Consider the following 11,117-nt stretch of genomic DNA (forward strand, 5'->3'; position numbering starts at 1 on the left):
GTTACGGAAAATTAACTAACGAACGGAGGCGTAACAATACTTATTATTCAATTTGTTATGTTCCAAAACCAACTTTTGAGGTTAATATTGTAATACTGAGTATAAATATAGTATCTAAGTAAATTTTTCTGTTGCAACTGCATGCCCCCCAGTGGCACAGTGGTATGTCTGCTGACTGACAACGCTATAAAGTGAGTTTCGATACCCGTGTTGGGCAGAGCACAGATAGCCCATTGTTTTAGTTTGTGCTTAACAACAAACTCTTGCAACTTTTCACGTTTGCTTGTTTTTAGGGCAAAGCCACATAGGTCTATTTGCTGTGTTCACCGCGGGTAATCTAAACCTCGGTTTTAGTGTTGTAAGTCCGTAAATTTACTGCTTGTCCCACCGGGGGACAACCTTTCATGAAAAATTTGCCAATGAAAGTTGACACCTGAATTCTGATTGGCATTGTTCGTACAAAATTCAACAAATAGTATTAAAACTTAATATTTTCCGAACTTAAATTATGTTATTATCATTATTTCAAAGAGTTATACCAATAAAGAGCTAGCATCCATCGCAATTATAAGCCTGTTTGTTTATTGTTAAGCGCACTGGTACACAATGGGCTATTTATGTGCAAATATAAGCTGAATAAAACTAAAATAAAAACGTTAGAATAAGAACCATAAATTAAATAGGTCTACAGTTTGCGATTAAATCACGTAAAGCTACAGCTCGCGCGATTTTTATTACAAGTTTTATACCTATTGGTTTCTAATACTTCACTAGCTTTCGGCATTTATATCTGATATGTCAAATTTGTCAGAATTTGAAATAATATATATATATATATGTGTATATAACTTTCCTTTTTGCCAATTGTCAAATAGAAAGGCTTTTAGTTATATTTCTTAATAGTATAAATAAAAACACTATGTTGTTGTTGGGCTTATGATTCTTCTACAGTAGGTGTCTGTGACTTGTTAGCGATAAATTCAACGATGAATAAACAGCACGCTCTTCACTTGTTTTCAAAATAATATATGTATTCAGATCAAGTTAACGTGCGTACAATAAATTCTTCAACACTATAGATATTATGGGCACATCATAAATACTATATATGTAGTTCTCTCCTTCTTGCCAAATATCCTCGTAGGCCTATTCAATTACTTTAGAATTTCAGTTGACAAGCCGGACTATTTTCTCTATTTCTATCGCACTAGTATTCTCTGTGATTCACTTACAATTGTAGCGCGAGTCACCGTAATCGTTTGGTCTTCTTTTTTTTTTTTATTGAAGATCCTCTGCTCCTTTTGTCAAAGGGCACTCAGGCTGATTCAATTACTTTAGAACCACGCTTTGGCGGAATAAAATTATTATTCTTATTTTCTTTTCTAATGTAAGTTTCACTCTAACATATTAAATGTTAGGTCTGTCACTTCTGTGGTAGTTAAATTCACACCAAGTTTATTCTCTTTTGCTATTATCTGTCTGTCTGCTGCTTCTCGCTTGTCTCACGCTGTTTATATCTTAATCACTTAATCGTCTGCTGTATTCTATATCCTCGACGTCAATATATAGCACGTGACGTTCATTATTCTCAACATCAATGCTTTTAACTATCATTATAACAAAAACTAAACAATAATCAAATATTCACTTATAAAAATAACTTAATCAATAATATCTAAACCAAACAGTCTTTTGTACCACGAAAAAATTATTAAAAGCGCTCAAACCACAAAGTCACCATCTGCATTGTCAATCCGAACATCGCTTGGACTTTTCCATTGTACCTAGAAAAACAGGGGAGACGGAAAACCCCGAGTGACGTTTCAATTGCTGCGTTGTATGAAGGTGATTGCTCCGACCAAAACTGGAAAACAATAAAAACATACAAGCTCAAAGTATATTTTAGAAAATCTAATTTGCAAATAAGTTGGACAAAGTTGGGGTAAACACCATAAGAAATTTCGGAAATTATTTTTTTATGTATCCAATAACACAAGCACGGAGAAGAAGAGGAGTGTATAAAAGCATTTCAACCACACTATGTCCGTCATAAAAATTGCCGATGACGCGCTTCGATCAGTATATAGATCATCAAACTTGTATGAATAGCGTTCCGTCTGCAATGGATATGTCGGACATAGTGGGATTGAAATACTTCTACATACTCTTCTTTTTGAAAAAAAAACAAAAAAAACAACTAAGGAACTGAATACAGAAAGTAGTGATGGAAATATGATAGGTCCAATACGTACGTCTTATTACAAATATAATTTTGAAACAGCATTAACTTTATGTATTTACAACCCTAAAATTTTGGAGTCGATTCCCCTCAGTGGACACAGCAGATAGACCAATGTGGTTTTGTTCGAAAACAAATATAATTAATTATAAACATTGACTTACTTAGAAAAAAGTCATGCAATATGTTTTTTTAATTTTAATAATTTGGAAAGAAAACAAAATCTGATATAATTAACAAGTAAGTTCATTTTTCTTAAATGTCCCCTGCTTGGACAGCGGTAACTCTACGAATCTACAACGCTAAAATCAGCCGTTCGATTCCCCTCGGTGGACATAGTAGATAGTCCGATGTGGCTTTGCTACAAGAAAAACGCACACACATTTTCTTCAGTTTTCTCAAATATTTTTATTAGTGTGTGTACATGCATATAGACAGGTACACAAAATCTACATACGTAAAGAGAAGCAAAAGTGTTTGACCACCCCGGGTTGTCTTTCAGGCGCCAAAATCTTTTTTTTTTGAAGCTTGAAAGATTTTTAAACCTAATTTCCTGCCACGAATTTGATTTGATTTGTACATACGTCGAGCGTCAAAGTAGTTTTGGCATCGCCCCCCAGTGGCAAGTTTGAAGTCTTATAAGTTATAACGCTAAAAACCAGATTTGATATCCATGATGGGTGTAGTACTAGTAACCTAGTGTATAGATTTGCGCTTAACTATAATACATAAAATAGAAAGCTTTGGCGCCACAATCAAAATAGACTGATAGTGATATTGACTGAATGATGAGTAACGTAAATCTTTTAAATCGTCGTTTACTTTTTTCAGTTCTGGTCAAGTAGTACAACTATTACTACTAGTAGTAAACTTCAAAGTATAATATTTAAGACAACATACTCTACACTCCATACAGTACATAGAGTGTTAATGTATAGAAATGTCTGTTGTCGTTTGTCAGTTTGGCCAATGTGGCAACCAGCTTGCGTTTGAATTTTTTAATGGTATTTATTATGATATTAACCATAAGAATAGTAGTAGTAGGATTAGGAGCAACTTTTCTTACAAATCAAGTCATAGGTGAGTGTGTTGTTAATGCTTCTTTAACTTGTAAGTATTAGGTTATGGATTACGTTTTACTCACAATTAGATTTTTATTACTAATATTATTGTAATTTGAACAGGAAGTTAAAATGGTTACCTGTAAATAATCATACCTTGGCCAACAGAGCTACCATTTAAAGTTTGGGAATTGCTTGAATGGGTAGTGAAAAAAAATTATAAATGTACAACGTCTTGACAAGATTACATTTGTAAATGTAATAGTTTTCTTCACTACTTATTCAAGCCGTCGCCAAATTTTATTTCTAAGAACTTAAAAAAGTGATTTCTTTGTTATCAAATTAGAATTTCCATTTATTTGAGAAAATTTGTATCAATTTGGTTTAAAGTGCCCATTTAAAATTATCTTTAAAAGTTATATAAAAGTTTAAAGTGTTGATACATATTAACATCATTAAACATTTTGCTTGAGCTGCAAAAATTCATATGTATATTTAGTTTTATAAATGACGGAGATTGATAACATATAAAATTTTCTAATGTAAATATAGATATTATTCAAGCAGTTATACAAGTTAATAATTTATTTCCCAGTCATCTCAAAGCTTCGATGTTATTGGGACTCCAAATACGATTAATGAATATTGTTTTAAATCTTTGGTCATACACCTTTTTAATTTTTTCAGGATTCATTTAAGAATAAGAAAACTTGCCAACTAAACTAATACAAAATGTGCAAGGTAAATAAATATATATTGTTAAAAAGTGCTATTTCAGGTCTATGTTGTCAAAAATGCTTTAAAAAAATATTTTTGGTTTGGAGGGCTTTTCATAACTTTTTTTATATAACTTTTTTTATGTATCTTAAGTTTTTCTAAGTTTTCCTGATATTGAATTATGATATGATTTGTGTATTTTCTCTTTTGGTAAGATTTTTTCGTGATGCAAATGAAGGGCAGTTACCTGTGGCAAGAGCAGTAATGGTAGATACGGAACCAAAGGTAAGTGTTACATGTGTTAAAATATTCCAGAATAGGGAATTAGTAGGAAACACAGGTTGTTCAATCAGTTTTTACTTAAATCTGGATTATCAAATGAAATAATTTCATCATATAAATGACTTCAGAAGTTAATATTAAACATTCTTTAGCTAGAAAGATTTGAGTTCCATGTGAATCCTTTTGAAATGACAACTCTGAAAGGAAAACAAATTGTATATGCACAGAAACATATGATCTTATGTCAGGTTATTTATTTTTTTAAATTTCAATCAAAGAGTGCACATTTATATATTTTTTTAAAATAATAATAAAAGGATGATTGTAAAAGATACAGGCCTTTAAAATAGTTTTTTTTTTTTTACCTTTGTGTTCATAAGAAGCATTTTACCTCTGATAGAGCCAAACAACACATCACAAGAGCTACACAAATACACAATGCTAGCTTTATAATCAACATCATTTCTCTTTTAAAATGTTACTTGGTGTTACTGTTGCTGAGAGAAATACTAACTTTAACTACTAAATATTGAAGGTTGTTTACTACAGAATACGTGCTTGGTATCATTAGTTTTTATTAAACATTTGTCAATTTATAAAAGAAATATAAATGTAAAACATAAGTAAATCCATATGTATATTTATGTATACATACACATTATTTCATGCACTTAGTGTGATGGTATGCCTCTATTTTCATATGTTGATATTTTTTTATCAATTTGAACCTTGAAACTAAAATTTGTAGTGTTTGGTTTATTGAAAGTAGTTGAAAAATTACAGAGAGAAACACGAGTTATCCAATGTTATGGAATGTATTTCATGGAATATTGTAGAATAACACAATTCTTATTTCTGATTGGATATTAAAAATATATTTTACTAGTATGAAGTTCAGTAATTGCTTATTTTTTCCAAATTTAACCTTTATTATATGTGTAACTGGCTTTCAAATTTTAATAATGTACAGATGTCATTATTTCTAGGATATTTTTAGTTTCATGGTTAGTGAATATTCAAACATTATTACACAGCTGATGTAGACGTTTTATTTGATCAATAAATAATGATACACATAAAAGAATGAGATTGCTTTGTCTTATGAGGATAAAGAGACATGAAAATACAATTTATAATACAAACTAACTGTAAAACAGCCAGGTCAGGATTTCACTTTATCATAACGGTGGTTTGGATTTATGGAATATGTGGTATTGACACTGGTTGTTATAAAGTATGTAATTTCTCTCCTAGTGTCTACTTACTGAACTTGTTTGTTACTTTCATTTGGAGTCTTCCAAGCTTGTCTTGGATAACTGTTATTGTCAAAAAAAAGAAAGGTACAGTTTAGTTTTCTTTTGAAGCTGGTTATGAAATAACTTTTCCAAAGTCACTAAGCTAGAATATCATATTTAGTGTATCTTCAGTTACTATGTGTTATTCACAAAGTGATTTTGACTTCTAGGTTATTCGAGAAGTCCAGAGGAGATCAAGTAAAGGAGGAATGTGGAAGTACCCTGATGGTGCAACTTTTATGAGACGAGAAGGAGCAGCCAATAATTGGGCAAAGGGTTATTTAAAACATGGAGAGGAAGCCACAGAGACAATTCTCAATTTGATCAGACAAGAAGTAGAAAGCTGTGACTGGTTGACAGGATTTGTACCAATTATGTCCCTCGCTGGTGGGACAGGAAGTGGTCTGGGCGCTCGTGTTGTAGTAGGAATTCGTGATTCATACCCACGTGCCTCCATAATACCTCAGGTAGTTTCCTGATGGGGAACAGAGATTAAAAGTTTATTTCTTGAAAGCTTCCACATTTTACAGAGTAGAGTACCAGGTGACACATAATAATGATTTAAACACTTCTTATATGTATGATAATTTGGCATCATCATGTCAAGAAAGATATTATTTCAAGAACTATTTAATGTTTTGCCAATTGTTAATACACAAGTGTATTAGAATTTAAAAACTTTTTTTCAATATTTGAGTATTATGACAGATGTTCTTCAAAAAGTGTTATTCAACTTTGTACCTAAAGTGTGATGTTAATTCAGAATAAAATAAAAAAAATTTCTATTTCATTAGCTAACATTTCACATCTGTTTTATTTTGTCTATTATAAGAGTAGTTTTCTGATAAAACCAGAGGACTTATGATTATTTGATAGCCGTTCTATAACTTAATGTGTTCACAAATGGAATGGTTTTCATTTACTCTTTTATTGTGTCAAATGTAGGTAATATGGCCCTACTTAGACGGAGAAGTGACAATACAGAGCTACAACTGTGTCCTTAGTCTTTCGCACCTTGTTGATGCATCTGATCTTGTCGTAACATTTGAAAATGACATACTTCACAGAATCTGTAACAGACAAATGGCTATTAAGAATGTTTCTTTCAATGATATTAATGCTGTTGCAGCTCGTCAGATGCTGTGCTTGATGCAACCATCCGAAACATTCGAAGGAACTGAAACTAATTTAGGTTAGTTTAAGTTTTTCATACTGGAGATAATTTGAATACTGACTTTTTCTTATTAGAATATTTTAAATTATCAGGTCTGTCTTCTTCAGTGATATATCATGTAAAATGTTTGGTTTCTTTAAATGATTTATTTATAATGTTTTCTCATACAGTTTCTATTCAATTAGACTTTGTAACTGCTATACAACAAAAACCAGAAATAAATGTAACTTTTATCTAAACATGTTGATTCAAACGAATTATGTGGAAATTTAGTTTAAACAAATTTTAAACAGGCCTTTAATAATTAAGTCTTTCTGACTCGTAAAGCTTTTCTAAAGTAGCTTTTTTTGGTAGTTTATTTCTATACTACGTATGTAAACTACTAACTGGTTTAATACTCTTCCGTAAAGTTTAATAACTGCTGTGTTTTAGAACGTATATAAACTGATGTTCTCGTAACTGTAACAAATCATTTTTTAGTCTGTATAATTAACTTCAATATTAGTATTTTTAATGAATAACTACATTATGAGAAAGAAAGCATTTGGTGCTTGCTCTTAAATCTTTTCTGAATTTCAAGCAAATGCATCTTAACATTAGCTAAATAGTTTATTTTCTGCTCTTTTTTTTAATTTGATGAAATTAACACACTGAACAGAAATGTAATCAAATATACTTAAAATGTAGAGAATGTGTGTGTGTGTGTTATTTCTAGGTTAATTGTACTTTTACCAAAGAGTATTAGGTAGGTCAGATTTATAAGTAAGGGGAAGGACCAGCAGAATAAATTATGAAATGATAATTAATTTACCTAAAACTAACTGAGTATGAGCAAATAAATAAATAAATTGTACACAATTTGTGACACATGATGAAAATAATCTGTTATAAAATCAAAGACAAAAGCACAGTGTTCTGGTGCTGGATGTTTACCTTTCATTGGAGTTGTGAATTTATTAGACTGGCCTTCTTCCCTTGATATGTACTTCCACTAACCATCTCACTCTAGATCTGGAAGATCCAGAAAGTTTTTTAATCAAATGTTTCTAATTTTACTAGCACTACCTATTTGGAAGATCTGTCATAAATGGCTTGAATACTGTGCCAGCATTCATGCAGTGTTTAGGTTGGTCGGGTTAGCAGCTGTTATAGTGTAAGTACAATTCTTGGAGGTATAGTGAAACCTTGTTAATCTGAACACACTTGTAATGAATTCTGGATTATCGAGTCATCTGAATAGTCAAACAAGTCATTTTGAATATGATGAACACCTGATTAATAGCAGGTGTTATCAATCTATAAATATAAAAGTGCAAATCAGTAAGGGTGAGAATGCAACTGGAAAACAACCGTATGTACAATAAACTTAGCAATTTATTACTTTATGTGCCATCAGTAATTATAGAAATTGGCATATTATGTCATTATATTCACATAAATCATCTTTTTTTTTTTCAAACCACTGACTTAAACAATATAAAATACTAATCAATGCATTGTTTCCTCGTATAAACAAACTTTGCATTTAATGATGCTGGTATATCTATGCGTCTTCATTTAGGAGCACCGTGACTTGAAATGACTGTACCATAAATCACCGATGACCTCTATCTGCTGTACTTTCTACGTACATCTCTACTGTGAAAGCCATTCTCAGACCAACTGTCATATCCCAGTACCCTTTGTGAGTGCAGGTGTTTTGTGATCGGCAGTTACCACTTCGTTTTATGTTCTGATCAACCCTTACTTGACTCTGATTACTGTATCACGCAGTCACAGGAAATACATGTTTGTTTTAAGAATAGCTGTTCAGAATCGTAATGCAGATATATGGATTAATGATTAAGTTTCCCATTGTGAAGATTTGTCTACAAGAAAAACCATCTGGATTGTTGATGTCCAGAATAATGAGGGTGGTTCACTGTAGTATAAAAAAGGAACACAGCCGAGGAAACTTCATACAGATGGACTTGTAATTATTTTGAGACAAATTACTTGTCTTAATTCCCAATATATAGTGAAGTTACATAAAATGTTTTCTGAAATGTGGAGCTAACCAGAGATGCATTACAGATAAATTATATGTTTTAATCATTAAGTTCTTATTTCTCAACGAGTCTGCGAGTTACTTTTTTTTGCAATTTAGGTTCCTGTTTCTTTCTATTCCGTCACAGCAGATCTTCTGGCCCATTTAGCAGGGCATCCACAGTACAAACTTTGTCAGCTCAACAGTGTCCCTGAAGAACCAGTATCTTCTTTACCTTACTGTAGTACCACATGGCCTGCATTGTTTCGAAGTTTACGGCGGACAGTAGTCTTTAAGCACCCCACTAATGAAGGTATGTTTCGCTTGATATATTCCTGAAGGCTAAAGTATTTTCTCACTCAGTCAATACAGCAATAACAGTAATAAATTAAGCATGGTCATAGTTGATCAACACAATATATTACATCATTTATCTTAAGAGCATCATATAACATTAGTACAACTGTTTCAGTTGTTAACCAAAACAAATAGTAACTTACTATCAATTTCTAGTGGGTTAACTCCTTTAGTTCAGTCGGTAGAACACCCTCTTGATGCATGAGAGATCTCAGTTTCAAGTCCTGCATGTGGGAATGCAGGAGCTCAGTTTCAAGTCCTGCATGTGGGAATGCAGGAGCTCAGTTTCAAGTCCTGCATGTGGGAGTGCAGGAGCTCAGTTTCAAGTCCTGCATGTGGGAATGCAGGAGCTCAGTTTCAAGTCCTGCATGTGGGAATGCAGGAGCTCAGTTTCAAGTCCTGCATGTGGGAATGCAGGAGTTTCAAAATACTTTAAATTACCACATTAGAGACAGACATTTTAAAATCAGTAAAGCTCGACAGCTGATTAAATTCTCTGATGTCTCGTCATTCCTCCTTTGTCAGGCAACTTTCAACAAATAATTTTACCTAAGGGACGTTTTACATACAGTTGACATTCTTAAATATTTACTGGCACTATGATGGTTTAATAAGGCAGTTCTTGGTTTTTAATGGGGTTGGTTTTCTTATTGGATTATATGACACTTTTTCTTTAATAAACTCGGGCTTCAGTCAAACTTATTTAATGCTGGTTGTATTTATCACAGTTTCAAGTTCATATCTTATTAAAAAGAAAAGGTCAAATGAAAGGACCATATTTAATAAAGTTTTTAAACTGAAATTTTTTTCACATAAATACAAAAATTTTACACTTCTTTTAGTTCTTATTTTTTCCTTTTTTTTATTATCTAATATCCATAAGAGTTCATTGATATTACATATGGTATTCTGTTTCATATTCAGTTTCGTCATACAGTACATAGCACTCCTTAATACTTAAAATTTCTTAATGAGAAAATAAGTTCATCATTTCAGAAGTTATTATGATGCTAAATATTTTTAAATACAGTTTATTGTGTGATTTTTTACATTAATAGGATTGTTTTCTGAACCTGACAAATGAAGTGATCTATCATTATTGGTCCCCCGATGGTTCATCAGTAAGTATACAGACTTACAACTCTAAGATCCATGTTTGATTTCCATGACAGACAGAGTGCCACCCTTGCTTAAAATTATCAAGAAAGAAAACCCTCTTACAAAATATGGAGTCGTGGGAAGAGCATTTTTTGCCAATAATTGTTGTTCATTGATGGTTCATCAGTAAGTATACAGACTTACAACTCTCAGATCCATGTTTGATTTCCATGACAGACAGAGTGTCACCCCTTGCTTAAAATTATCAAGAAAAAACCCTCTTACAAAATATGCAGTCATGGGAAGAGCATTTTTTGCCAATAATTGTTGTTATAATTTTATTTTAGGTACTGACCAATTTACTGAGGAATGTCCTAGAAAAGTTAAGTTTTTGTCCAACCTGCTAATTCTTCGAGGAAAAGAAGCTCTTGCCGCAGATAAAAGTTTGTTCCAGGAGCCCCAGGTTGAATATGTTTCATGGATTCCTCCAGCAGCTCACCTTAAGGTTTGGTATAATCAACAACCCATCCAGGGCAGAGATAAAACAGCCTTGTTGTGCAGTAATGGGATGGGCTGCATTCCTGTTCTTGATGCTACTGTCAGTAAAGCTTGGACTATGTTCACGGCTAAGGCCTACCTTCATCATTACAATCAATATGGATTTACCAATGAAGATTTTGTAAATAGCTTTATAAAAGTGGAACAGATTCTAGCATCCTATCGTAGTCTCAACTGCTAAAACACGATCCTGATCCTTAGTTGTCATCTAATGTGCATGCTAAATAAATACCTTAGTATATAATAATTTATGTGGTATAAAGGATTGGAGAAATAAAATAATAAAATATTTATATATATATATATATAT

General features: G+C 32.1%; 1 protein-coding gene across 2 annotated transcripts in view; it reads left to right on the forward strand.

Annotated features, from left to right (window-relative positions):
* The first annotated feature begins 2,886 nt into the window (after positions 1-2,886).
* Positions 2,887-11,117, forward strand: part of LOC106464439 (tubulin delta chain-like) — an 8,770-nt gene continuing 539 nt past the window's right edge. Inside the window, exons 1-6 of one of the 2 annotated variants that reach the window (XM_022392153.1) lie at positions 2,887-3,319; positions 4,233-4,302; positions 5,765-6,061; positions 6,540-6,786; positions 8,943-9,107; positions 10,597-11,117. The exon at positions 10,597-11,117 is cut by the window's right edge and continues 539 nt beyond it. In XM_022392153.1, coding sequence (XP_022247861.1) covers positions 3,180-3,319; positions 4,233-4,302; positions 5,765-6,061; positions 6,540-6,786; positions 8,943-9,107; positions 10,597-10,988 — 1,311 coding nt within the window. In that variant the 5' untranslated portion in view covers positions 2,887-3,179 and the 3' untranslated portion in view covers positions 10,989-11,117. The remainder of the gene's footprint in view (positions 3,320-4,232; positions 4,303-5,764; positions 6,062-6,539; positions 6,787-8,942; positions 9,108-10,596) is intronic. The other variant, XM_013924581.2, reaches the window with a different exon arrangement.

The sequence above is a fragment of the Limulus polyphemus genome, unplaced genomic scaffold, assembly GCF_000517525.1.
Source record: "Limulus polyphemus unplaced genomic scaffold, Limulus_polyphemus-2.1.2 Scaffold1654, whole genome shotgun sequence".
Classification (NCBI taxonomy): Eukaryota; Metazoa; Arthropoda; class Merostomata; order Xiphosura; family Limulidae; genus Limulus; species Limulus polyphemus.